This window comes from Botrytis deweyae, assembly GCF_014898535.1.
Source record: "Botrytis deweyae strain B1 chromosome Unknown BDEW_023, whole genome shotgun sequence".
NCBI lineage: Eukaryota > Fungi > Ascomycota > Leotiomycetes > Helotiales > Sclerotiniaceae > Botrytis > Botrytis deweyae.
Window position 1 is genome coordinate 430,762 of NW_024066230.1, and position 27,507 is coordinate 458,268.

The 27,507-nt window shown below is 42.9% G+C and overlaps 11 protein-coding genes across 11 annotated transcripts; 5 read left to right on the forward strand and 6 right to left on the reverse strand.

Moving 5' to 3' along the window:
- Positions 1-1,007: 1,007 nt before the first annotated feature.
- On the reverse strand, positions 1,008-2,147 carry EAE98_008682 (uncharacterized protein; the record flags this gene model as incomplete). Its single annotated transcript, XM_038956305.1, has 1 exon — positions 1,008-2,147. The coding sequence occupies one exon, from the start codon at positions 2,145-2,147 to the stop codon at positions 1,008-1,010; it is 1,140 nt and encodes a 379-aa protein (XP_038807386.1).
- Positions 2,148-3,406: 1,259 nt separating this feature from the next.
- Positions 3,407-4,785, forward strand: EAE98_008683 (uncharacterized protein). The gene is made up of 2 exons (XM_038956306.1): positions 3,407-4,106; positions 4,265-4,785. Exons 1-2 carry the CDS (start codon positions 3,519-3,521, stop codon positions 4,532-4,534), a joined length of 858 nt encoding a protein of 285 aa, XP_038807387.1. The 5' UTR covers positions 3,407-3,518; the 3' UTR covers positions 4,535-4,785.
- Positions 4,786-7,509: 2,724 nt separating this feature from the next.
- On the reverse strand, positions 7,510-8,802 carry EAE98_008684 (uncharacterized protein; the record flags this gene model as incomplete). Its single annotated transcript, XM_038956307.1, has 1 exon — positions 7,510-8,802. The coding sequence occupies one exon, from the start codon at positions 8,800-8,802 to the stop codon at positions 7,510-7,512; it is 1,293 nt and encodes a 430-aa protein (XP_038807388.1).
- Positions 8,803-9,090: 288 nt separating this feature from the next.
- Positions 9,091-10,341, forward strand: EAE98_008685 (uncharacterized protein; the record flags this gene model as incomplete). Its single annotated transcript, XM_038956308.1, has 3 exons — positions 9,091-9,093; positions 9,334-9,414; positions 9,469-10,341. 3 exons carry the CDS (start codon positions 9,091-9,093, stop codon positions 10,168-10,170), a joined length of 786 nt encoding a protein of 261 aa, XP_038807389.1. The 3' UTR covers positions 10,171-10,341.
- A 988-nt stretch (positions 10,342-11,329) lies between these two features.
- EAE98_008686 (uncharacterized protein) lies at positions 11,330-13,290 on the forward strand. The gene is made up of 4 exons (XM_038956309.1): positions 11,330-11,638; positions 11,739-12,107; positions 12,228-12,338; positions 12,423-13,290. The coding sequence occupies exons 2-4, from the start codon at positions 12,098-12,100 to the stop codon at positions 13,034-13,036; spliced, it is 735 nt and encodes a 244-aa protein (XP_038807390.1). The 5' UTR covers positions 11,330-11,638; positions 11,739-12,097; the 3' UTR covers positions 13,037-13,290.
- Positions 13,291-13,310: 20 nt separating this feature from the next.
- EAE98_008687 (uncharacterized protein) lies at positions 13,311-13,672 on the reverse strand (the record flags this gene model as incomplete). Its single annotated transcript, XM_038956310.1, has 2 exons — positions 13,311-13,316; positions 13,403-13,672. 2 exons carry the CDS (start codon positions 13,670-13,672, stop codon positions 13,311-13,313), a joined length of 276 nt encoding a protein of 91 aa, XP_038807391.1.
- Positions 13,673-15,317: 1,645 nt separating this feature from the next.
- On the reverse strand, positions 15,318-16,886 carry EAE98_008688 (uncharacterized protein; the record flags this gene model as incomplete). The annotated part of the gene is made up of 2 exons (XM_038956311.1): positions 15,318-16,597; positions 16,649-16,886. 2 exons carry the CDS (start codon positions 16,884-16,886, stop codon positions 15,318-15,320), a joined length of 1,518 nt encoding a protein of 505 aa, XP_038807392.1.
- Positions 16,887-17,631: 745 nt separating this feature from the next.
- Positions 17,632-18,851, forward strand: EAE98_008689 (uncharacterized protein; the record flags this gene model as incomplete). The annotated part of the gene is made up of 4 exons (XM_038956312.1): positions 17,632-17,748; positions 17,801-18,229; positions 18,282-18,387; positions 18,445-18,851. The coding sequence occupies 4 exons, from the start codon at positions 17,632-17,634 to the stop codon at positions 18,849-18,851; spliced, it is 1,059 nt and encodes a 352-aa protein (XP_038807393.1).
- Positions 18,852-19,817: 966 nt separating this feature from the next.
- On the forward strand, positions 19,818-21,618 carry EAE98_008690 (uncharacterized protein; the record flags this gene model as incomplete). The annotated part of the gene is made up of 3 exons (XM_038956313.1): positions 19,818-20,137; positions 20,191-21,338; positions 21,458-21,618. The coding sequence occupies 3 exons, from the start codon at positions 19,818-19,820 to the stop codon at positions 21,616-21,618; spliced, it is 1,629 nt and encodes a 542-aa protein (XP_038807394.1).
- Positions 21,619-21,946: 328 nt separating this feature from the next.
- EAE98_008691 (uncharacterized protein) lies at positions 21,947-23,329 on the reverse strand (the record flags this gene model as incomplete). The annotated part of the gene is made up of 4 exons (XM_038956314.1): positions 21,947-22,106; positions 22,240-22,885; positions 22,977-23,106; positions 23,180-23,329. The coding sequence occupies 4 exons, from the start codon at positions 23,327-23,329 to the stop codon at positions 21,947-21,949; spliced, it is 1,086 nt and encodes a 361-aa protein (XP_038807395.1).
- A 1,510-nt stretch (positions 23,330-24,839) lies between these two features.
- EAE98_008692 (uncharacterized protein) lies at positions 24,840-26,419 on the reverse strand (the record flags this gene model as incomplete). Its single annotated transcript, XM_038956315.1, has 2 exons — positions 24,840-26,300; positions 26,363-26,419. 2 exons carry the CDS (start codon positions 26,417-26,419, stop codon positions 24,840-24,842), a joined length of 1,518 nt encoding a protein of 505 aa, XP_038807396.1.
- Between the last annotated feature and the right edge of the window lie 1,088 nt (positions 26,420-27,507).

The window sequence follows — 27,507 nt, forward strand, 5'->3', positions numbered from 1 at the left end:
AAAGACACTGTGCTTCGCACAGGAAAGGATAGATATCCACTCGCTTCTCCTTCTACATCTCCTTCTCCTTCTCCTTCCGCATCTACCTACGACTCCGCAACTCCGCACCCTTGGCATCCGAACAATTCCACGCTGTGAACGCATGAAATCATAACGCCATATTCCATCAAATCCATACCTGCATCCAGCAAGCGTGGAAACTCACAGGAGACAGCTCTTTAACGCAACGAATGCTTGGGTAGGTATGGAATATCTACGGAGTGGAATGTATCTATGACATATCTAACTATACTGCTATGTTGCTATGTTGCTACATATACCCATGAAGATGTTTGAATACCTAGATAGGTAGGTAGGTTATGGAATTATTTATTGGAGGGGAGGATGTATGATATATGATACGATATGAGCGAGACAAAATCAAGAAGGAGAAAAAATAAGAAGAAGAAGAAGGAGAAGGGTGTTTAGAATATGTGGAGAGTGTTTAAGGGGGGTTGAGAATAGGAGATTATGATGCAATGCAATGCAATGCAATCCATGTATGTGACTTTAGTAGCTAGCTCATCGCATGCATGTATGTACGGGTATTGATCTGGTGCCCAAGCGATGTTGAAACTATCGATTAAGAGAATCCCAAACTGTTGAGAATGTTTAGAAAAAATACAAACGTAGAAAATTGGAAAGCTGTATCCGTATCCCTAAGGGAATGATCTCAATCAGAAGATGACGACAATTGTAGCAAAAAATAAGAGATACTAAAGATATCCAAAAGCAAACAAAAACATATTTTTAACGGGTATCTAACTTGAATCTCTCAAATGAAGGAATAAGCTATATATGGAAATTTCCAACTCTCTTTTTTGTCATTTCTTGCTACCCATATGCTCCTTGTGCAAAATGATCGACGAATATCTCGTCTTTGTACTCCTATAAATCAATTATTTTCCTTAGCAAAAGCTCCCATCAACCTCTCATTCGCCTAGCGCTTTGCTTCTTCTATTCCCTCCCTAAGCTTCAACCCTCTCTTGATATGCTTCCCAAGCCTTCCTCCTGTATCTCTCCGCCTCCCACTTTGGATCCCCAGCGCGAATAATACCTCTTCCTACAATGACAATATCACAACCTAACCCTACCAATTTCGATGGAGTATTGTACTGTTGCCCCTTTCCGTCACCTTCCAATTCTGCATCCTCATCATTCTCAGGTGGTAATTGACATCCTGGAGTCATACTAATAAAATCATCATCCGGATCCGTATTTAATGTTTCCTGAGAGATGAATCCCATGACATAATCTTTATGTTCCCTCGCACTCTCTACACATGCATTCGTATAATCCCTCGTCATGAAATTCCCTGCACTACTCATTTGTGCCAATATCAAAAGACCTCTTTCCAAAGGCGCCTCATCGATTCCCGGATATGATTCTTCCTCAATATCGAAATCGATGCGCGAGCGTGGCGAGTTGGCTGGTTCGAAATGTTGCGACACGGTGGTGATAGAAACAATACTAGCTTTTCGTCCAATATTCGCCTCGTCGTGTGCTTCTAACCCATGCGGACCATCTGTGACTTCATTGGAATTGCTATTCAGATTTATAGGAGTGGTGATTTGATCTTCATCGCTTTCAATGCTTTCGGGTCGGGGGGTTCCAACCGATATATTCGTCTTGACTTCATAACGTTTGCGCTCTCTCCATCGTGCTGCTGCTTCGGCCAGAGAGTCCACGCTGGCTTTCCCAGGTATCATGTTGACATTTGTGATATGCGACCACTCGATGATCTTGGCAGTGCCTTCGGTATATTGTAATTGCACGGTATTTCCAATGTCACCGAATTTTCGGTCTTCGAATATGAGGAATCCATGACGACGTGCGAGTCGGTTGAGGCGCGCTCCGGTGCCTGTTGTTGGGTTATAGTCCCAGTTGTTGATGAGATCATAATGGGTTTTCAAGACGACGATGGATGGACCAACGGAATCTGCCAATCGGAGAAGTTCGCCGGCAGTAGACACATCGGCACTGACACAGAGGTTTGATTGCTTGAGGGTCATGAGACGGAGGAGGTAGGCTGTTAAGGGGTGTTTGGTCTTCGAACCTCGATCCTCGAATGAGGTTTTCGCAATAGGATTGAGGGCGGCTGGAGACATAATGAAAGGATATTCTGTGAGATCTTTCTTTCTTGACTATTACTGCTTCATTCAAGGATGGAAAACAGAAAGGAGAATAAAGAGAGAGAGAGAGAGGGGGTGGGAGAGAAGGGGGAATGGAATTTAAGTCGGTATTTTGTGGCCTGTACTTTTGTGTCGAAGTCTTAAAGATTTAAAATTAAATTTAGCGATAATTCATGTGCATCAAAAGTAAAGTACCTGAACATAGTACACAGGACCATTTAACCTGCTACTACCCAGTCAAAACGGTATTGACCCCTTGCCACAATGAATAATAAATAGATAGATAAACAAATAGTGATTTCTTAGTACTTGCATCCATCAACGAAAGGGGGAAAAAGGAAAAGACATCAGGTCAAAGGAAGTTAGCAGAAGAGAGTCTTCTCCTTCTCCCACATCTTCCAAAGCCTGCCGGGCTGAAGTCATTGAATCATGAAGTGCATTACTAGATATTTACCTAGGTAGGGTTAGATGTTTATCTAGGTAGAGTTAGATGGTCCACGGGTTATCTAGGTAGAATTAGATGGTTATCTAGATAGGTTTAGATATAGTATAGTATGATATATGGTATAGTGTCACACATACTCGAGTGGATAGTAGTCTGTATAACAATCGGTATATGTATATCAATCAACCATCTTTGAAGGCGTCTTGTTTTCTTGGTTCCTTCTATAGTAATCTTAACTGAGTTTGGAACATCCAAAGAATGTTTAATTATACAGTTGATTGTAACAATTGTATATAGAATACCTAGGTAGGTATATTGTCTACCTCTAGACCGTACACTATACGTGTATCATAGATCCTCCAAACCCTTCAAACCCTTCAAATCCTTCATCTTCGTCCTACCTAGTCATACAATTATAGTTTAGTTCACATCTGTGTCATTCTTGTCTAGAATCCAAGAGCTACATAGATCTGAGACCTGTTAAACTTTGTGCTGACTATTTACCCGTTGTCAGTGCACAATCGAAAGGTTTTGTGAGAATAACTGGGGAAACTACTTTCGGAACCATAGGAATGGGTTCCTGTTGATGTTCCGTTTGGATAGTCTGACTTTGGGGGTTTCTTGGCTGAAATTTTCTGGTGTGATGGTATCATGGGAGGAGGGGAATTTCATTTGCAACTGACTTGGGTTCGGATCACAAGTACAAACAAAGGATGAAGTATTAGACATAGAGCGGCACTCGGAATATCTCTAAGCCGGAATAAGTTATCAAACACCATTGGAATATTACAATTTACTATACATCTATCTTACATCTATCTATCTTACTTGCCTACTTGCAGATTATCATTTGCTGAATCCCTTGAATCCCTAGTCATTCAATCCCATTCTCTCCCATCCTCATGTCTATCTACAGAAGTCATTTCTTGTCAAAGTCAAGCATATTCTCTATCCCTATCCCTTTTCCTCTTCGGAAACCTCTCTCTCCTTCTCCTTCTCACTCTCACTCTCACTCCCCTATCATCAAATTGTCAATCAGTGCACCAACAATGTCTACGTCCAATCAAGCATCAGTCCTCAAAAAGCACATTGAACTTCTCCAAAAGAAATACACCGCATGTGATATTGCAGATGCTCTTGTCAAGCTCAAAGTGCCAGGTGCTGGTTTCCTTCCCGACCTCAAACCTGCCTTTACTCCAACATCTGAATCTTCCAACACAATTACTATTGCTCCTGTTTCAACTGTTATTTTTGCCGCAAAAAATAGCACAGATCTCTCCAATTACCCCACCGCAAACATTCCCACTGATAAGCATTGGGTCGATCTCACCGTGTCTGACTCGATCGTGATTATCAGTCAACCCGAGGGACAAAAGAATGCCGTGCTAGGTGGAATCATGGCGATGAGGGCTCAGGTTCTTGGCGCAAAAGGTGTGGTCGTTAGTGGAAGGGTCAGAGATCTTCAAGAGTTAGAGGCTACTGGAATACCTGTCAGTTTTTGAGCCATTTTTCTCCCATCTAAGCTTTAAGGGTCCTCGTGGAACCCCGCATGCTCCCCTTTACTCTTCGCCAAGATCACCTAATCGCAACTATCAAGTTGTCAAAGATGCTTCCCTCGATTTTCGAATTTTGCTAATGAATCCCGTAGGTATGGTCTCGTGGCACATCAATTGTTGGGGCTGGTGCTGAATCCAAGCCCCACGCTGTTCAAGTGGCGTTGAAAATTGACGGCACAGACATTCACCCTGGAGATTTGGCATTTTGCGATCCTGACAATGGCGTGGTTATCATTCCACAAGGAAAGATAGCCGATGTTGTCTCCATTCTGCCAGATCTTGTTGCAGCGGATGATCGTGTAAAAGAAGAAGTCATGAAAGGAATGTCGGCCCAAGAAGCATTCAAAAAGCATCGAGGATGATAGTCTGTTGAAGATGCATGCTTAAGTCACTGTGGTTGCTATGTTTTTATTATACGCTGTTATCTTTGGCTGCCATCATGCCATGCAAATAGAAATGAAACTTGGGCTGCATTCTTAGACAACCTCGCGGCTTTTGGTCTGGCTACTTTCACGATAGTATCTTAGAAGTATAGAACACATACGACGGCCTCATCTAAACATGGCATTTGAGGAGAATATAGCTCGCAGTAAACACTACAATCGTTTAAACACGTGTACTGAGTAAGCTCCTGCACAGAGTCGTCCCTGATCAAGCTGGTCATTTGCCCTCTTCCGTTTCAACCCTTCAATGTTCTCAGGTCTGTATCATACCATTGAACCCCAATAGTGGAAAGAGACAATAATACACCACAGAGCTTTGCTCGATTAGTAGAACATCGAAAGTCTTGAGCGGGGGAAAACCTTCGCGAATTGAAAGACCTGGCTGGAGGAAAATAACTGATGCACTTGGCTCGCTTCACCGGTAGACCGTTAGAACCCAGAGAGGTATACGAAGCAAGCAGACTACTCGAAGTACGCCCGAATATTCATGAAGATTAGGAGCTTGGTAAATGAGGATTGAAGCCATTTACTATTCCTCCCGGTCAGTAGCGAACTGTCCATCACAGGTTTGCGCACATTTCCTACGGACTCATAATAATTTACCAGCATGAGGCACGGATAAGATGTACCGAAAACGCAGGGTACTGGCCACAGGCTCTCCTTTTCGAGTGTACCGAAGACGCATGCTTGCATGATCCAGGCACTGAAACGGTACAAATCAAGGAAAAGGTAGAGAGCATCTGTTTCTTTCTTTCAAGACAATCTCAACTCTTTAACTTTTTCTCCCATTCGTCGCGTTTCTCATCTCCCAAAGCATTATAAGCATTCCCGCATATTTCTACTTTTTTCTTCTCTTGCCTTGTGCAACAGGCTGCAATCACTTTCACATTGCACACATTATGCATTTGGAATGCTTGTTACTGCCACTAGATGTTGGAAGACCGTCATGACTTCTGTTCTGTGAGCAGAATTGTCGCTTCTAGTATCTATACCGTCAGTTGAAACGAGGGGGGCCATGAAGTAAAGGGGTTGAGAATGTACGAGTCAGACTGAGGAGCTTGGAGAAAGGTAAAGGGGTCCGGTTGATGAGGTTGTTGCAAATGTTGCAAGTGCAAGTGCAACACAAGATACTGTTCTTGGACACTTCCAGGTGGGCTTCATAATAAATGTTTCATCTTTAGAGATCATCCCCTGACAATTATCACTTCCTGCCAGTCACTATGCCTTACTGTCCCGAATCCGACCTCCATTTCTCCAGAGCCCTTTTAACAAAGCTTGCTGCCACTAGCAATATGCCCGTCTTTCACTTGCAAAGGTAAACTTCTGCAACAGGAGTATGCTGCAAGAGAAGCGTAAGGCATCTCTGGCTTTTGGACGTAGATGTCACAGGAGAAATACCAGATAAAGGTTCCGTTCTTGCCGAACCATTCATAGCTGGTGGCTGGTATTCTTCTTTCTGCTGTGAAGGAACCCGGTTCCACTAGCTGGGATGAATAATCGTTAACGGCACTGATCAGAACTTTCATGATGTTGCTCCTGGAGAAAATTCAGTTTGGCTTACCAATAGAAATATAGTGGTCACTGTCTTAGATTTACCATCGTTGGTGTATGCTCTTAAGTAACAAGACTTCTTGAAGCAATCTCTATATTGGATTTTTGTTCATTATGCCTTCAAGTGAAGAGACTCTGGTCTGTGGACAATACATTGGGTTGAAGTTTTCCCATTCTTTAACCATTCACACGAATACACATTTGCAGGAGATTTTGTGTGGGTTGTAGAAGGCAAATCGAGTTCAATTATCCGCAGTATCTGATTTCCTTCCTTCCTTCCTTCCTTCCTTCCTTCCTTCCTTCCTTCTCATCTCATCTATCTCATTCCCCAGAGTCGGAGCATAAACACAGCAACATCTCGAATGCAAAACAACACACCGGACATATAAAAACGAAGGAGAACCTGCTAGCAGAAGAGATATTAGCCCACAATCCCCAACCTTACAATCCGATATCCCAATCCCAGACAACCAACACAAGACAGAATAGAGCATCAAAGAGACAATACTCACAAATATCACCACTAGTAAAAAACCAATTTCCAAGCCTCCTGCTGCAAAACCGAGTCTGCTACGTCGGGATGTTCGATCTATTTTTGTAGGATGTTAGATTTCTCATCTCGTTTTCTTCTCCTCCCCCTCTTCCCACAAAAATAAAAAATATAATAAACACACCTTTAACTCACTCCGCACCCTCATCACCTCCGCTACCATCCCTCCGAATAATTTCTTCCCTTCTTCTATTTCCCTGCTTTTCTTTTTCTCTTCTTCTCTCGCTGCTTTCAGATCTTTCTTTGCTTTTTTGCGGAGGGCGTGGAAGAGGAATGGAGAGGGGGTTGTGGATTCTGCGTTGGGGGTTTGAGGGTTGGGGTTGTTTTGGGGGGGGTTCTGGTTTGGCGGGTTGGATGGGGGTGTTGCTGGAGATGGGGTGTTGGTGATGAGGAGCTGGGGATAAGAGGAGTTTGGAGGACATTGTTATGATTGAAAGGGAGGAGAAGGATGGGTTTGTTAGGATGGTCGAAGTGGTGGTAGTGGGTATTTGGAAAATGGTAGTTGGAATTCGGAGGATAGTGTGTGGTTATTTGGATTTGGTGTGGAGGATGAGAATATTCGGAATGTATGAATGCATGAGTGTAGATGAGAACTCGACAACGGAGTTGTAATTAGATCAGTCGAGGTTTACAGGATGTCAGAAATTGATGAGGACTGGATATGCGGGAAGTCACTTTTACTTTTCTAATTCAGACTTCAGTTCAAACGAAATAGTGGTCATGTTCATGATACAAACGATAATGATTCTTGGGTATCTTGTGGCATTTCTCTATAATATCTAATATATGTAATTTATCCAGCCGCGAGAGCCAACCCCTCCATCCTCCTTCTTAAGGTCGAACTCTCTTCTTCATCTTCTACATCTACCTCTATCTCCATTTTCGGACGATTCTTATTCAATCCCTCTAGTAAAACGCATGCCTTGCATATCTCTTGACTGGACATATATCCACATTTCTTACACGTTCCCAGTGTTTGTTTTGTGAGTTTTCGACCATCCTTCTTGCCACCTTTTTGTGTTTGGGTTTTATCTATTATATCGTGACGTTGACCGTTGGTGGTATTTAATGCGATAGATGTTACATCGATTTCTCTTCCCGAAGCTTCTTCGTCTGCTTGAAGTTTCTTTTCCATATCCGCCATCTCCCCTCCACTGGATCGACCATTAGTTCCGCAACCTCCATTGCCTTCTTCCTCCTCATTGGTAGCTGCTAATGAGACTTTTTGACTCTTGCAGTGACTGATTCCGGTAACTTCTGCTGGTACTAACTTCGCCATGTCTTCTCCGCTGCGCACAACATCCAAGATGGCACTAGGTCGTACTCTCTCTAGATTCTTGATCAAACTTCGCGCGCTACCTCTGAAAGCCTCGGGACTGTATAGACATTCCGTCGTGAAATAATCCAACTTCTTGTGATGCGCATAGAGCACAATCTCCTTCTCATACGCATATTTCAGAGGCTTGCTTCTACGCACCTCGCTCGATTCGTCACCGGTGACGATACTAGTACTCCTCGCCAGCCGGGGTAAATCTCCGCGCAGTAGATTCATCAAAATAGTTTCTGCGACATCATCTGCATTATGTCCCGTAACCACATGGTTGATGCCCAGCATTTTTGCCCCTCGATCTAAAGCCTGTCTGCGAAAGACACCACAGTATGTACAATTTCCCTTCTTGCCTATTGTTTCGACTACTTGATCCATGGTCCATCCATATAGTTCATCATATCCTACAATCTTAAGAGCCATATCGTATTGGACCGCATTGCGCTTGACAGTTTCGAGGGAGTCATCGCGATAGCCTTTTATTCCTTCGTCGATACTTAGTAGAACGAGTTCGAGTCCGTAATTATATCTTTCATTTAGAGTTTTGAGAACCGAAGCCAGTACTGTTGAGTCCTTTCCTCCGGATGCTCCTATTGCGATTTTGTCGCCTGCTGAGAAAAGTGATGTGGAGGTAATTGTATGATGAATTTCGGCTTCAAATATACCGATAAAACATGCTTTACATAGTTTTTGATGATTCTTTGGTCGAATAATTAAAGCTCTTGCAGTCTTGCAAATGGCACAAGGTGTTGGTGCCATCGTTGTTCGAAAATAGTTGTCGAAGGCAAACAATATCGCAGAACTTCTTATCCACAAATCATCGCGGGGAATTAATAAAAATGTCGATAGTGAAGTTTATCAAACGGACAAACTGCCCGCTTCTCACGTGAGCTTAAGTCCAGAATCGCTTAGCGTGCCAAGATTTTCAGAACTCTAGCGCGCACACTCAATAATTCTCAAAATCGAGAAAACCTTTTCCTGTTGATATTATTCCTCTCGACGACAACTACGAATCGACAACTTCTCGCCGCTTCGAAATCGATCAATATGGTAAGCTATCAATGTTTTTGACTGTCTTTTTAATGAAATAATACGACTCGCCATCAGCTCTCGTACCTCTACGAGCAATCGCACGTCGAGATGCAATTTTCAATCAAATTACCTCTCAAGGTTTTTGATTTTGATTTGGCTTGAGCTATGTTCTGTGTAGAAATACCAGATGTAGTCTCTTTAGAGTTCAAAGAAGACACTTGGTGAACACTCGCTGATGTCTACTTTTCTCAATGACAGCCTCCAAAGTCCGGAAAGAAGGCGGCGCCAGCCCCATTCCCCCAGTCCAAAGCTGGTGCGGGATCAAAGAAGGCAGCCAAGGTACGTGAATTCCATCCTCGTTTTGACGTCCAACCAAATACTAATGAGAATAAGAACCCTCTCATCGAGAAGCGTACCCGTAACTTCGGTATCGGTCAAGACATCCAGCCCAGAAGAAATCTTTCCCGTATGGTGAAGTGGCCCGAGTATGTCCGTCTTCAACGCCAAAAGAAGATCTTGAACATGAGATTGAAGGTCCCACCTGCGATCGCTCAATTCCAACACGTTCTCGACCGCAACACCGCCGCCCAAGCCCTCAAGCTCCTCAACAAGTACCGCCCAGAGACCAAGCCTGAGAAGAAGGAGCGTCTCTTGAAGGAGGCCACCGCCATCAAGGAGGGAAAGAAGAAGGAAGACGTCAGCAAGAAGCCATACGCCGTCAAGTACGGTCTTAACCACGTTGTTGGTTTGATCGAAGCTAAGAAGGCCTCTTTGGTCCTCATCCCTAACGATGTTGACCCAATTGAGTTGGTTATTTTCCTTCCAGCTTTGTGCAAGAAGATGGGTGTCCCATACGCCATCATCAAGGGTAAGGCCAGACTCGGCACGGTCGTTCACAAGAAGACCGCTGCTGTTCTCGCCCTTACTGAGGTTCGCTCCGAGGACAAGTCCGAGTTGTCGAAATTGGTTCAAGCCATCAAGGAGGGACATGATGAGACCGCTACCAGACACTGGGGAGGTGGAATCATGGGTGCCAAGGCTAACGCCCGCACTGAGAAGAAGCGCAAGGCCCTTGAGAGCGCTATCAAGATCTAAATATGATCATATAGTGACTTTTACTTCCGGCGTTTTTTTATGATATTATGGCATGGCAGGGACACTTAGCTAGGCAAGCAGCTTAAGAATTCAAAATATGAAGGCTGTATGATATCATAATTTATTTGACTTTTTGATTTTGTTCAAACAGTACGTGCGGGTGCCCTTTGCAAATCTTTGTGATCTCTTTTTCATTTCCTTGTGTTACATCGGAATCTCTTCCCTTTCCCCGTCCCCCAAGAAAGTCTAGTCAATTCTATCAAATTTTGATCCATCACACTTCCAATATCAATCCCACAACACAACTGGGATAATCCCATAATGGTTAGGTAATGATACATTAACATTGAAATTATGCCCAACTTACAGCCAAGTCTGTGTCTATGAAAAGAGAATTAGGAAAAAGGACGGAAGAATTTTTAGAATTTTCTTGGAAAGGGCTTGGGGAAACACAACCAAGAGTTGATAGCCACGGCAAAACATGGGAAACCAAGGTAAGCTCCGGCACTCGGACGGACTGTCGGGACAATCGGGATTTTGTAGGTGTGGAATGAATCTTGGTATACCTTCATGTATGAAATGGATGGATCATGGGTACGATGAATCATGGGTATGGAAATCGAGAAGTTCTCAGGGGAAGCTATTCAACAATGAAGATATATGGTTTTGTATGTAGAGGTCGAATCTGGACCTGAGTAAATGGTATCAATGGCATTGTCATGTCTCGGGAGTACGGCTTATACTGGGGGTTTAATATATGGAATTTGAGGGATATAGATATGCGAGATATGAAGTTATATCGGAATGGAAGACGGAAGGGAGAGCGGAAGAGAAGATGGGGAAGAGAACGAGGGATGTAACATGGCGATGAAGCCGACACGCAAAGGTTGAAGGGAAGCGGCGGGAAAGGCAGAGGAAGTACGAAGTACGAAGTGGTGAGAGATGATACTTTGACACTGCCTGGTACACTTGGATGGATCCGATACGTCACAAGTGTTTGTTTGATACTCTGTGGCTTTTTCCCCATCCGGAGATCTTGGGAATGCTCAGACAGACATGGATTGTTTTATGTGTGGTGTTGTCTTTACATTAGAAGGATGATCGATTTGCTTATTTATTCATCTTTTTTCTTGAGAGTTTCACTACTTTGAAATCTTATTATTAAGTATTTATTGATGCAGAGATAATATCTATTACTATTAAGATATTATATACATCCATGGATATCATAAATATATCATCTAAAATATACCGACCGACCTAATCATTGCATATATATATACCAGTATGTATACCATAGAGAAATAATCATCATCCAGCTTTCAAATTCCCACACCACATCCATCACATCACATCAAGTTCTCATCCCACGAATTGAATTGAGTAATTCCAATTGGCCAACTCTTATCGAAGGAAAATAGATTCTCTTATCGTATCAGTTCAAAAACCCTGGCTCCTTGGTTTCTTGGTATGTATGACTGGCTGGCTGGATCACTTGGTTCTCTTTCTTTGACTTCTGAATTTGAAATCTTATTATATTTTATTAGTCTTCTCTCTAATTCCACTAGCTCCACCACCCTTCTAACTTTGAACGTGCTGAAGTCTCCATTTCACTCAATTCGGCCCCCTCAACACTTTTGGAAGAAAACTAAATGTGCTAAGATCGGCCCCGTTCAAAACTTATTACTCATATATTCTGCTCTCCATCTTTCAATCTATCTCGTCGTAAAACCCTACGCAATACAATCGCAACGAGTTCCTACATACCTCCTATTCTGGATACCTACGAGATTGAAATACGATACTTGACGATTACGAAGACTAGGAGATTTTCTATAAAGACACCAAAAAGTCTTTGTGGAATTTAAGAAGAAGGAAGAATTTCAATTGATGGAAAGAAGTTTGGGAAATTGTTACAAGAATTATAATGGGCTCTGGTAATTATCCCCTCTTATAATTATTCCATCACCTCTTGTATACTCTCTTGTTATATCTGGGAGTGTATACAGAAAGAAGACGACAGGAAAATCATGACGCCCATACTGACAATCCCCCAGAAACTCCCTTCGATTATGCCTTGAGCTCCAACGCCGCATGGGCAGGCTATAAAAGCCATCAAAACCCCAAATTCTTCCCTACCATGGCCCAAGGCCAAACTCCCAGCATCCGTAAGTCCTCCCACCTACGCTTCCCAGGCCCCGCTCTCTTTACCCCCCTCCCCGCGGTTAAACAACAGTCCTGACACCCCCCAGTCTGGCTCGGTTGCTCCGACTCCCGTGTGCCCGAAACCACCGTTCTCGGTCTCCAACCCGGTGATGTCTTCGTCCATCGTAATATCGCCAATATTGTCTCGCCTACCGATATCAATTCCTCGGCCGTCATCGAATATGCCGTTGCGCATCTGAAGGTATCGCATATTGTTGTGTGCGGGCACACTTGCTGCGGTGGTGCTGCTGCTGCGTTGGGAGGTGCAAGGGTAGGTGGGGTTTTGGATACTTGGCTTGCGCCGCTCAAGGCATTGAGCAAATTGCACGAGAGGGAATTAAAGGGGATCAAGGAAGATTCCGCAAGGGCGGTCCGTCTAGCGGAGTTGAATGTTGCGAAAGGAGTGGAGGTGCTTATGGGAAATGTGGTTGTGGAAGAGGCGGTCCGCGAGAGGGGATTGAAGGTTCATGGTGTTGTGTATGATATTGGCTGTGGAAAGATTCGGGATCTGGGAGTAGGAAATTGCAATGATGAGGAGGAGGAAGAAGAAGTTGCCGGGACAGATGGAGTCGCGGAGTCGAAAGGAGCAAAGGAGTTGGTCCAAGGTGCGCATGGAATGCTGGTTTTTGGAAAGGGGGGAGCAACGCTCAGTACCGCGTAATGGGGATGAAATGTACGGATAGATAAGTTTTGGATACGCACACATACATGTTATACTGTGTAGAATGAGAGGGAAGGGATAGGCAGACGGGAATGGGAGTTTGAGGCAAGGCGGGGTTTTGTTTAAATCGAGCAAAGATGAAAGGAGAGCTGTTTGGGAATTAGATCGATTAGAAAGTCGAAAACAATAAATGTCATTTAATAAATTATCTATAAAAAAAATCATATTAAAATGACATGGTCATCGCACATACCTAGGTTTATGTATTGGATAATTATCCCTGTACAAAATTGTGGAAGATGAATGTAGGAAATACCATTAATGTCAGAGCAATGAAGTATCAGATCAGTATCTGCTTTTTTCTACCTTTTTCCTGGTTGGGTTTTGGAGTTGTCGATTGCTATTAGTATAGCAAAGTTTATTGGTGTTTTCTCTGTCTCTTCTCTTTCCCTTCTCTTTCCCTTCTCTTTCCCTTCTCTTTCCCTTCTCTTTCCCTTCTCTTTCCCTTCTCTTTCCCTTCTCTTTCCCTTCTCTTTCCCTTCTCTTTCCCTTCTCTTTCCCTTCTCTTTCCCTTCTCTTTCCCTTCTCTTTCCCTTCTCTTTCCCTTCTCTTTCCCTTCTCTTTTGGAAACTCCATGAGATTGGATTGGATTGGATTGGATTGGATTGGATTATTGGATTATTGGATTGGAATAGAATAGAATAAACTATCTAGTCCTAAAGATAGATATCTAGATAGTATTCTCATATCGAGTAGGACTGGTGGACATGGAAAGTAAGAAGTCGGAAGTAAGAAGTCGGAATACCATGCCATGCTATACTATGTTATGCTATGCTATACTATATTATATATAGTAGATTCGTTATATCGTTGTATCATCATATTATTGTATCATGATATTATTGTATTATAACATTAGTATACTCCTTCCTCTCATATCATAATGATAATCACATTTCCCCTCGAAGCTTCAGAGTCTTCAGAGTCTTCAGAGTTCCCAGTTGATATCCGTTACTACACTACTTACCTCGAATCTCAGGTCTCAAACCTCAAACCTCAAGCTTCAAGCTTCGATTAAGTCTGAAATATACTGTACTGTGTTTTATTGTATCTCTTGAGATTTTCATTGACTATTGTGTAGGTAGCTATCGATGTATTAGATAGGTGAGTAGGTAGGTAGGCAAGTAGGCAGGTAGATAAGTAGGTAGGTAGATAAGTAGGTAGGTAGATAAGTAGGCAGGTAGATAAGTAGGTAGGTAGATAAGTAGGTAGGTAGATAAGTAGGCAGGTAGATAAGTAGGTAGGTAGATAAGTAGGCAGGTAGATAAGTAGGTAGGTATGAATAAGCATTCATGAACTATAATCTATGGACTATGATAGATCGGGTGGTTGTAGTTGCGGTTGCAGCGAGATATGTTGCAATGGGAGTTTGTTGGCCGGTAGAAGATTAGGTATCTAGGTAGGTATCTAGATGTGGAAAGTTTGTGTGTGATTTTGGTTTGGTTGGTTGCTTGGTTTATAGATAGGTGATGTATTGTGCTGTGATGTGATATTTTGTGATGTGATATATGTATACCGATACATTAGATGCTTTTGATGCTTTTGATGCTTTTGATGCTTTTGATGCTTTTGATGCTTTTGATGCTTTTGATGCTTTTGATGCTTTTGATGCTTTTGATGCTTTTGATGCTTTAAATCATCCCATATTCTTCACTCCCCATCCCCATCCCCACTCCTCCATATACAAACCACCAAAATCGAAATCAAAAATCAAACATCTAGGAACCAAGAAGTTCCAACCTTTCGCTGAATAACACCGCCCCCTCTCCCCTCCCCCTCTCCCCTCCCCCTTTCCAAGGTCGAAAACTTCAAGCACAACTAGAGTGTACATAATCCCAAGTCTGATGTTCTGAGTAGCGGGGAAGTCTTTGATCTTGCTTGTAAAAGGGTGTATCAAACCACTTGACTTCTTGATGCTGTAGGAGATATACATGCTTGGAAGACGGAAAGATGGAAGATAGTAGAAGTAAAGAATTGGATGTAGACACATTCGGCAAGTGAAAATGAAGATTCCATCATTGGAGTCTTCCTTTAAAAGAGTTTTTCATATATCTTGCAAATATGATAAGTATGTTGAATATGATATCCTCTTATTTCATATTGTTCTCCTCTTTCAAAACTCATGTGGTATCTATCGTAACGCATTAACATGGTTTCTCGTCCCGAATCTATCCTTTTTTGTAACTCCAGTATTTCCCTATCTCATATGCATCTCGTTATCTCAAAAGCCCTCTACAGAAACACCCACCCCCTTTTCCCTCGCTAACCTGACCAACTCCGCCCCAACCACCAAATCCATAAGACCCATCCCCACACTCTTATATATCACATTTCCATTCCTCAACCATCTACTCATTGAATCTTCCTTTTCTGTCTGCACCTCCTTTCCTAACATTCCTAATGTACCACTTGAATTAGTAGTATTTGTGCTTGTGGATCCTGTTCTGGGTTTGCGGAAGGAGAAAGAAGATTTACGAGAAGGGCTGCGAGAGGATGAGGGGGAGGTGGAGTGTTCGGAGTGAAATATGTTGGCCATGCTGCGAGCCAGAGGTGGAGAGGTGGGAGAGAGTGGTGAGCCTGGGGTCGGTGTTGCGTCACCGTTGCCAGTTCCGTCTATGTGTAAATTGTGGAGGTCGAGTGAGCTACGTGGAGATTCATCTGAATCATCAATGGCAGATGAATAGTTGAGAGGGTCGATTCCATGGGACAGCATGACCAATTCGCCCAATTCGACCAAATTCTTTGCCGAAACATTACCTTGAATTATTTCACCTGCTTCTTGTTTGCATCCGTCTATCGTATCAACTACGATTACTCCACCTTCTTCGGCATGCCTGTGAAAATGATGGCCACTTCCATGAACTTTAACTGCTTGCGCCACGAGTTCAAGAGGTATTTCGATCATATGAGGTTTATAACTGCCTATGGCGACAATGAGCCGTCCCTTCTTCCTACCTTCTGTATTTGTTAAAATAGAATGAGGGAATAAAGGCGAGGTAGAAGGAGTTGTGCAAAATATGACATCCGAAGCTCGAATATATTCTTTCTCGAGACGAACAAATTCTCCATAGGCAGGGCTAAGAACAGAGAATTTTACATTGCTCCAACCTTCACGTTCCTTCGTAGCAGCAGGTACTTCGAGAAATGACTTCATTAGATTGCGCACCCGGTCCGTAAAAGCGCGAGATATGATATTTATTTGTTTTATAGTTGGGCCGCGGAGAATGAGAGCGAGACGGACGTGCCAAAACGCTTGCTTTCCAGCACCAAATACTGTTATAGTTTTGACCTTGGTACGGGGTGTAATGAGAAGAGAGGAAGCTAGAGCTGTGCGAAAAGCAGTGGTTTCTGATGCATTGAGAAAGCCGAATGGCAGCCCTGTTTTATCCATGAGTGTAAGAGAACCTTGAGGAGTGCTTGGATTTTTCGTCGATGAAGAGGTGGATATGGAGTCCGAGTCCGAAGATTCATTGAAAGAACCTGGCTGAGGAAGAGTAACAACTGTGATTGTTAGAACCTGGTGTTACAGTATAACCAAGAAAGGAGGTTTACCTTTCATTCCAATGCCCGCAGATGCAGTAGAGGGCATAAATAGTGTTGTCCTTTTATGCTTTGACTCAAGAACTGTTCTTCTAGGTTGATGCAAGCTGCAGCAATCATCATCCTGAGTTCCTGTAGAATACTCATGAAGAGCTCTTCTCATCTGATCCTGAAACCCTTCGAGATCTTTTAGAGTGAGGTCTTGAAGGAGATGTTTGATATCCGAGTCTGTTAACACGGTGAGAGACATTTTGGAAGCTGTGTATGACCTAGTTCCACCGTTGAGCTTCTACCGTCTCGTGTACTTGGAGTTGTTGTAGTTTTCCTCGAGCATATACATGAATGAATCAACGAAAGAGGAGTTTGTTTAGAAGCCAAGACTTGAATTACTCGAGAGTCAAGCAAGTTGATTACAATTGTGTAAAGTACAAAGCAAGGGTTCATTCTCATGGAATTACGAAGGTGGGGTGGGATGAGGATGCTTATCGGTGCTCTTTATCTTAGCTTGAGCGGGCTTAGTCGGGTATAAAATCCGAGAAAATCCATATTGACCCCTTCATCAGAAGAATCAGCTCAGTGTTCCTTTTTGCTTGAATCGTATTGGAGTCGGTACCAGACATATCTATCTACCATGTAGTAGTACACATAGGCTTTCTACAGCCGTCCTTGAAGCTATTCGATCGAAAGCTTTACAATACTTTCAGGATAATGGACAAGGCAAAGAAGAAGGTGCTATGGAAATCACAGGCCCAGATTACATCACCGTATGGAATATCGGATCTGGAAAGCGGCAGCAGCTCAATTGTGGTTCAATGAGGGGTAGCTCCACTTGAATTGACAAATAGATCTCACCTGCAGATTCGTAGCTAGATTTTAATTCATTGAGTCATTCCAAAAGTTAAGGGAATCTCATCTCTCTCCGTCTCACAATATCTTTCTTCCGGAACTTCATATTCGTGGTCAAAGGCTTTCACAGAACATCATAGTGGCACAACATGTCGGCCCCCAAAGAACTTAAGATGGAATACACAAGACTCGGTAACTCGGGATTAAAGATATCCAAGGTTATCTTTGGTGCCATGTCTTTTGGATCATCTGAATGGCAAGACTGGGTAGCTATTCCTCAATTTGATTTGTTACCAAGTGCTTTGCTAACATAATAAGGTACTTAACGAGGACGAAGCTCTTCCATTATTGAAACACGCATACGATCTCGGGCTGAATACATGGGACACTGCAGATACTTACTCCAACGGAAGATCCGAGGAAATCATCGGAAAAGCATTAAAGCAATACTCAATTCCAAGAAGCAAGGTTGTTATTCTTAGTAAATGCTACTTCGGTGTTGCTGAAGATGGAACACAACCGCATATTTCGACGCTTCGTACAAATGATGGGGAGATGGTCAACCGGGTTGGCTTGAGTAGAAAGCATATTCTTGACGCTGTGGACAAGAGCGTTGCTCGATTAGGAACACATATCGATGTCCTGCAGATTCACAGACTCGATCGCGATACTCCCAGGGAAGAAATCATGAGAGCCTTGAATGATGTTGTGGAAAGTGGCAAAGTTCGGTATATTGGTGCAAGCAGTGTAAGTTGGATGATGCATCATAAGATTAACAGTGGAGACTTACATATGGTAGATGGCTGCATGGGAATTCCAGACACTACAAAATATCGCAGAGAAGAAAGGCTGGCACAAATTTATCTCCATGCAAAATTATTACAACTTGCTTTACCGTGAAGAAGGTATGTTTCTCACTGAACCCTGTACGCTTTCGAGATACTTATACAATTTGCAACTAGAACGAGAGATGATTCCATACTGCAGAGACGTTGGTGTTGGACTCATTCCGTGGAGCCCAATTGCCCGAGGAGCACTTGCTCGTCCTTTCAATGATCGAGGCACAAAACGTGAAAATAGCGATATGATGCTCAAGGCTTTGATCCGCAGCAAAGAGACTGAAATCGATAAAACCGTCATTAACCGTGTTGAGGAGATTGCAAATAAAAATGGAGTTAGCATGGCAACTATAGCTATTGCTTGGTGTCTTAACAAGGACAGCGTCAATCCAATTATTGGCTTGAGTAGCAAAGAGAGAATTGAGCAAGCGGTAGAGGCGGTCAAGTTCGCTAGTTCTGGAAAATTGACTGCAGAGGACATTGCATATCTTGAGGAAGGCTACGCACCTAAGGTTGTACAAGGTTATTAAAATATATTGAATGGCATCCATGTGGCTTGCAAGGACAGGAATCACAACCGGGTCCAAGTACTTTACATTGTCATACCTTTCTATTGGTCCAACAAAGAATGCCATTCATGTCACCAACAGGCGATTCATGCTTTGTCGTTTATCTTTTCTAGATTGGATTTCTTTTCATTGTCCATTTGTATTTCATAAATGGATTCTCCGACTTGATGCATGTCAAATATCAGAAACGATGAAGGTTACAAAACCATCGCTGTCATGGTAAATCAGAACTTCTCAACTATTGATCACCGTCAGCCATCTTGCTCCCACACTACTAGGAATTATATTCTTACAGAGTAATGATCAGCATGATTATTAATTTCTCGTAAGACGCCCTTTTCTTGTATACAATCCTTGTGTTTCACCACATCATATCAATGTGACTTGAAGTCCATACAAGGTTCTTACAGTCTCATAGTAAGCCTCCCTCGATTACAATTCATCTGCTTTCAGTCCCAAACTCACGGGTCGGCTCGGGATTCCAGTCTGGGCAAGCTTTCCCCTGATTTCACTAGCTCTTATTAGTAGCCTCCTAGTGGGGTAAAAAGTGTCATCGTCAGAACTGATAAGAGAGGGGTCGGAAAGTATGACCAATACAGGACTCATCAAAGGAAGAAGCGTTGCTGTACAACCACATCTATCAAATTAATTGCATATACTGTATGCGACAACAACATTCAGTCAATATATCATACATTCACTTGCCAAGAGGTCAAATTCCACAGAACTGAATCATTCCGAGGCCTCCAATAAGCTGTTGAGAGTCCTCAGATGTGGATCAGCAGATAACCATCCCCCCACTTTATCTTGATTATCTTCTTCTTCTGTTTGATAGGATTCAGATCTTTCCCATACACTGCTTGAGTACAGTTACAAAGCTTTTGGTTGAGGTTCAAGACAAGAAGTACTTCTCAGAAACCCATCATCATGGTTGCCATCTCTACTCTTGGGCTTGCAGGTCTCTTGATTGGTCTCGTATGGAGATTCATCATCTATCCTGCATTTATCTCACCTTTGGCAAAGATTCCAAATGCACACTGGTCTTCTCCATTTTCTCCTACCTGGATTCTGTTTCAGCGATTTCGATGTCGGGAAAATAGGACAGTTCATGCGCTACACAGACAACTAGGTCCCTTAATTCGACTAGGTCCAAATGAGCTCTCTACTAATGATGTAGAGGGCATTCGAACTGTATATGGAGGTGGGTTTGAAAAGGGGAAGTGGTATTCTTTCTTTGATAACTTTGGGTAATTTATTTCCTTGCAAGATTTTTGCGAGAAATTCTCTAACCACGTGGTAGTATCCCATGTATGTTTTCAACGCTCCCCTCGAAGAATCATTCTTCTCGAAAGAGAATGATTTCGAATACCTACTCAAAGTCTACATTACTATCTTCACCTGCCTTGGCTGAACAAGCAAGAGTCATTCTCTATGAACGTCTTCTACCTACCATCTCAAACTTGGCCTCGTCTTCAAGTCCTCATGGAGTCGACGTTTACGATTTATTCAATGGCACTACTATGGACTTTGTCTCTTCATACCTATTTGGACTCAAGAATAGTGCCAACTTTATCAAAGATGTCTCATATAGAAGGCATTGGATGAGACTGTACCAGAAACGCCATCGTTATACTTTCTATTCACAAGAGCTTCCCCGCCTTACTCGATTCATCAATACTTATATCTATCGTATCGTTCCCACATTTGTCGATTCCGCCAATGAAGAATTAGAAGAATGGTGTCAACATCGGTGCGAAGCTACTGCCAAATTTCTCAAGGAGGGCGGATCATGGGACACGGAACCTGGCAATGAACCGGTAGTGTACAATGCGATGGTATCTGGCATTGAAAAGGAAAGTAAAATGCGTGGTGCGGACTCCGTTCTCAAGGAGGAAACACTCAGGTTTCCAGATCGTAGTATATACAGTGAGATGATCGATCATCTTGCTGCTGGCCACGAAACCGCAGGCATAACGGTTACATATTTAGCATGGCACTTATCCATCGATCCCATGCTTCAGAAATCTTTAAGAGAGGAACTCCTGACTCTTTCACCCAGCATGCTCTTCTCACCCGCATCTGCATCATCCAAAACACCAACGATTCCCGATCGTAAAGAACTCGATGCTCTTCCCATCCTCCACGCAGTCCTAATGGAAACTCTTCGTCTCCGCGCTGCTATTCCAGGTGGTCTTCCCCGAATGACACCATATCCTAGTTGCGATATTGGCGCCTACAAGAATATTCCTGGTGGTGTTAGAATCGGTGCGCAAGCTCACAGTGTCCATCGAAACGAACAGGTTTTCCCAGAGCCCGAGAGATTCGACTATATGCGATGGATGGAGGGAAATGGTATGACTGACGAGCAGAAACGTGAAAGGGATAGGACATTTTGGGCTTTTAGTAGTGGAGGAAGAATGTGTATTGGGAGCAATTTTGCTATGCTTGGTTAGTTTTTCTGGATATTTTACCTTCGTTTCTTGCCTCGTTCTGTATCTTTCCTTTTCGTGTCAATTACTTTTTTCCTCTTCGAGCAAAAGAATAAAAAAAACTAACCATCATTCTAGAAATCAAACTCATAGTAGCAGCTATCTACACCAATTTCAGCACTTTGGTCATAAATGACGATGGCGTTGATCAGATGGATGGATACACCTGCGGACCATCTGCTGGTAAACTTCATCTTCAATTCGAGCACGCACCTGCTCCATCAGTCGTTGAGAATTGATATTTCAAGGACAAATATATACCCATACACGGATGGTGGATATAGATTCATTTCTAGGCGTTGTATTTTGTTTATGCAGTTGAATCGCGGTGGTCTGCCATTTCTAAACCCCAGTTCTTTAAGATATCTTTTAACAATATTCATTCGATGATCTTAAATACATACTATGCATCACTGATCATGCTAGTTCTAATGATACATAATGAAGCGAGAGCGGTGAAACTCCTATTTACACACAAGATTACCAAACTTCACCACCGTCACTTCTTTTCCCATCCAACGGTCCTCTAAGTTTGTCAATTCATAATCTCTATGTCTATATAACTCTCTATCTCCTCTCAAAAATCAACATACACTCCTGACCCCTCGGTCTACTAGATATGATTTGATCTTCCATCTCCATATCTGCTTCGTATCCTTCTTTTATCCTCGTTCTGTATTGCGTATAGATCCTCTGTATGAGATGACGCATTTCTGCTAGTGCTAGACTGTGTGAATATGAGTATTAGTTTTATAATAATATATATCACACATTATTTATATTCCCTCTCTGTCTAGACGGAAAGGAAAATTCGAAAAAGCAGAAAGAAAATAGTAGAAAGGAAGAAAAAGTAAACATACTCTTTCCCCGTACACACTCTTCCACCCCTCCCAAAAGCCAAAAATCCCCTCTCCATCTCTCTCACTATGTCTTCACCCACAAGCCATCGTTCTGGATAGAACATCTCGGCGTCATCGCCGAATGTTGCGGGATTCCGGTGGAGACTCCATGCTTGGACACTTACGGTTGAGTTTGGGGGGATGAGATATTGATCGATGATTCTGGGCTTGGATGATGGTGTGAGACGGGGTTGGGACATGGGGATTGGGGGGTAGAGACGGAGGGTTTCGGTGATGATGGCGTTGAGGTAGGGGGTTGATGGGGTTTCGGGGGTTGAATTGTTCTGGGGATGGGAGGTGAGGGAGAGGTGGAGTTTTTCTTGGATGGGGAGGTTGGAGGGGATGGAGAGGGTGTGTAGGAGGTAGGTGAGAGAGGCGCCGGTGGTGTCGATACCAGCAGCTAGATGGTCTAGTATCTCGGCTGCGATTTGGGTTTCTGATAGGGAGGGAGAAGCGTGTTGGAGGGCGTGGAGAAGAGAGTGTGGTTCTTGGGTTAGGTGGATGCATGAGGAGAGGATGTATGTGTTGGTTAAAGGAGTGGAGCGTTGGGGAAAGAGGGAGAGGAAAAGGGTGGAGAGGGGTTGGAGGTAAAGGGTCAAAAGTTGGTCTGTGAGGGTGTGAGATTGGAAAGTCGAGAGACAATTTCGAGGGAATTATAGAGGGGAGCGTTCAGTAGAAGTGTAGGTAAAGCAACTTACTCTTGAGACTTGAGTGATACGTCATTTCTTCCATTATTTCCATGCCGGCCTTCTCTTCGATAGATTTGATTCCCGCTTTCCCGAGTAGAAAGTGGCTGGCACAATCTAATGCAAAACAATGCGCATATCTCTGTTATTTTATCAATGGTCATCTTTTACACTAGGACAGAGTTTACAGATTCATAGAGAAAATCAGAACTCACATAAACATCAATGGATCCATTCTCTGAGTCCTCAACCTTTCGAAGGAATGCTTGACTTCTTTCTTTAATTCCATCCATGATAGCAGGTTTGAGGATCTCGGAATTTCGGTATGGCTTTGCGATATTCTTCTTCTTTTCTTTGTGCTTCATGGTTGAATATCATTAGTATCATTATGGTCCTATTTCGCTCTTCCATCTTTCACTAGAAAGATTCTAGACTTGTGGTATCCAATGTGGTGAAAGTTCCACCCCAAATTTCCAAGACATTCAAAACGCAAATATTCCAACAGGGGCAAGGAAATTAGGAAAACACACCTCCACCCTTCTTTCTGTAGAGAAAGTAGTTCTAACACCCAATTGTCTGAAAAGTCCATAAAATCCCGTTTTATCCAACTCTCCTCCCTCATTTCCATAGACTCCTTTCACCCCTTCGCTCCCGCAAAAAGCAAACTCTCTTACACCTATTCGAATGCTATCTCCATATCTCTTGTGGAGATTGTGGATGTATGTTCGTCGATTACCATTCCATTCATGGTATTTTAGGACTAAGTTTGTGAAATGTGTGTACCATGGGCCTGGGGGAAAGTTTGAGTTTTGAATGTTGAGAAGGATGGGGAGAGTGGAGAAGAGAATGATGGTTAGGTAGATGAGGGGAGTATAGATGATTATGAGGGCTTGGATGTTTGGTAGGTTTAAAGAGGAGAGTAGATTGGGAAATATATTGGAGCTCATGATGGTAACTCGTGGGTTCTGAGCTTCGGATTGTCCAGTGTGAGGTATTCTTGAGAAGGCCATCAAAAGATTCACCGATAGAGAAGAAACCAGAATTATGAATTGAAGATTTTATCTCAATCGAAAAGGAGCAGATGTAAACATTGTAACCAGAACATCGGATTCGCAAAGAGGAAGTCTGTTTGTTATTTCCCTTATCGAAGTGGGGAAGGAAAGGTCACGAACAGGTGGGGTCACCGGGCGCACTGATAAACGAACATCATTCCTCACGTTCAAGTACTCAGGATTATTGAATGAATCTGATTCTCATTCAAACTGACTCTACATAATTGGATATGTTCTAGAACTTGAGCTGGTAGTACTTATCTGATATTTAGAAAGTATCTGGCTATCAAATTTAGTGATGCTCTTGGTGCAACGCTTTTGAGCTTTTACAGTTGTGAAATCAACGAGAGCTACCAATATCTGTTCTGCTAGTAAAAGTTGGTAAAGGAACTTTGTCTTATACAGTTATCTTCCTGAATGTATGTCCAAAAATGAAAGTTCGGTGTCAAGACTTTGTATACTATCGGGACTGAGGAGAAGGTATTTCACTACCGTGATTCATGGTCAACATTAGCTGCGTAGGTCGCGAAACTGTTTAGAACGGCACTTATGCGTGCTGAATACGGACATTCACGATCTGTACCCCCAACTTACATCATATTGTTAGTGCAAATATTACTCTTGGAGTGAGGGTGCAGCTCCGTTGGTTCTTGGAGGAGGGACTCTTGCAGACATTCCACCAGTCGAGAGGCGCGGAAAGTACATTACATCATTCAAAAAGTCCTCTGAGAACACCTAATACATATCACGAATATTCATTAATGTTTGCACCCAGTTCATGCCGTACAATTATGTTTTAGATAGTTTCCTTCCTTGAGTTCATCTAATTTTCAGAGTGCTCGACACTCATAAGCTGAACATTGAGTGGGACTTTATCCCAAGTCCAAAAGATCTTCTGGTCAGTCCAATTCTGCAACGTCTCCCCGCTAGGGACTTGGACATGAAAGTTCCAAATAAGTCGCGAAAGAATAAGCCGCATCTCCATCCAAGCGAGTGGCTGACCGATACAATTGTGTGCCCCGAGTGAGAACGGATGAAATACGTTTTCGGAATCAGCTTGCTTGTTCATAGAGGTCCGATCTCCAGAACTGTCCAACCATCGCTCGGGGATAAATTCATCTGGTGACGCAAAATTGCTTGATGAACGGAAAAGAGACCAGCATGCCACTGAAACAGTTGTGCCTCCGGGAACAAAGTGACCTGCGATTGTAGCACCTCCACTTGGTACTTCGCGCCTCAGACTATCAGGAAATGGGGGAGACATCCGTAGCGACTCATTGAGCACAGCCATAAGATACGGCAGCGAAATTGTGGACTCGTTAGTAATTTGCTCTTCCGTGCTAAAGTTTGTGCGAATTTCCCTTTCCAAGGTCTCTAGACACTTGGGATTCTCAAGTAAAAAGTGAATTGCGGCGGCCAAAGTAGTCGTTAGAGTCTCGCTGCCTGCAACAATCAAGGCCATGGAGTTCATCTCTATTTCCCCAACTGAAAGGGCCATCTCGTTCGAAGACTTGTTGTGATCGATGACATGAGACATAATATCAGGTTGGTTGACGTCATGACGAAGTCGGTCTTGGACCCTAAGATGACCTGTCTCAAGAGCTTGACGTAGATCTTCGAGAGCTGAAGCTGGGGTGATCTTCATGAGAAACGCTTCGAGCAATGGATAGTATTTGATAGAGTTTGCAATAAGAACGGCTTTGAAATGAAGAACTACTTTAATCCACGGATGATATGAGCTCTCTTGAAGGCATTTGAAAGACGAACCCCATCCCAGATCTCCGATGATGTCAAAGGTTGTAAAGTTCAACCATTGCACTAAATCAACAGTACCATTATCTGTACGCTGCCCAGCGATAGCTTCATTCAATCGAAGAATCAATAGATCTATGTATTTTTTGACAGTTGGTTCATGGCTTTTTGTGGCTCTGTCTGAGAATGCTTGCTGAAAAGCTTTGCGAAATCGAGCATGGTCGTTGGCGTTAGCAGTAATAAAATTGTGTGCCTCAACGCCAGGTGGTCTAGAGCCCCATTCTTTTGGGCGGATAAACTGCTTCTGCAGATAAATATCTTTCCATGCTTGAGGGTCTGTGAACGAAAGCTCGTCTGGAGCAACTCGTAAAATAGTACCATATTCATCGTGCATTTTCTTGATGTGATAAGGAAGTATCCCAGAAAGCATAGTGTAGATGAATGGAACTCGCGATACAACCCATGTAGGACTTCCACGGAACTTTGATAAGGGGTGGAAAAAGGCGTTGTAAACCACAACAGTGGCAATATACTAGCAAGAAAATCAGTCGACATTCTTGTTTGGAAACCAGGTGACAAAATTGTCAATCTTACGCTTAAAACCGATATCAAAAATGCATTGCACAGACTTCTGTAAGGTAAATTCTCCATTTTACTACATAAAACCAAAAACAGGGAAAGAGTGAGAACGAAGAAATGCTTGGTAGAGGAAATGATGGGCCTTCTCCGGATAGTAAGCGTATGAGATATGATCAAGCAAGCGAAGTACTTCGTGGCACTTGACACACTGCACCTCATACATGCTTTAATACTTTTCCAACGGCATGCCGCAACGACGCGGAATCATGACTATCGAGAGTGTAGGGAAGTAACCGTTATCCCGCCTGGGCTTTGCTTATGTCGTTGCTAATATGTGGAGTCTGCTTATGCTGGCCCCGCCGCCCATGTCTTTTTGGCCGTGTACCAAGATTCTAGATCAATCTCATCAATATCTACGTTGTCAATGTCGTGCCTGCGTGCCTACCATACATTTTGGAGCCTCGGAGGGCTACTTCCGTGTTATTGAGTTTACCAAGGTGTAGATTAGTAATCTCACATGGATATGCCAACGACATCAATACATTGATGTATCAAAGACAGATAGGTAGCTTGTGATTCTAATAAGGATTGATGTTTTCTTCTCTCTTTTGATTTCAACTAGTCATTGTAAGATCTTACATTTGTAACATCAATGGTCCGGAATGAGAAGGTGGCTATCCTGATGGAGATATGTTGTGATATCTACCCATTCCTTACTAGGTTGGTATTATGCCAACAGCTACCAACAGCCACCAACTATCACCAACAGCCCATGTGCGAATCCTCGCCTGAAATACATCTTTATATCATTTCTACATCCGCTCCAATCTTGTTCCCTTTTGATATGGGGTAAGATATTCATGGTCCAAATTCGACTTTATAGATAAATCTCGAAAGTACCCCCACCTACCGATATTGTTGGTATTACTCTTGTAACAACTTGTGAACTAAAGATCTGTACAGAGGGCATCTTCACAAATCTCACTCAATTTTATACTAAGCATGTCGTCAGATTCTTGCTTATGGTCAAGGGTACCTACCCAAGTGGGTAGTGAAGCTCCAGACTATGGTCTAATTTGATGATGAGGATACAATGAGTTATGCAAGGTATTGCTAGGCAATACAAAAGTACAGGAGTCTAGATGCTTGAAGGGCAAATT

Excerpts from the sequence above, each read along its gene's own strand:
- EAE98_008683 (XM_038956306.1), top strand. The coding sequence starts at position 3,519 with ATGTCTATCTACAGAAGTCATTTCTTGTCAAAGTCAAGCATATTCTCT. Across the intron at positions 4,107-4,264 it reads TAGAGGCTACTGGAATACCT|GTATGGTCTCGTGGCACATC; the intron begins GTCAGTTTTTGA and ends TGAATCCCGTAG.
- EAE98_008686 (XM_038956309.1), top strand. Across the intron at positions 12,339-12,422 it reads AGGCCAAACTCCCAGCATCC|TCTGGCTCGGTTGCTCCGAC; the intron begins GTAAGTCCTCCC and ends GACACCCCCCAG.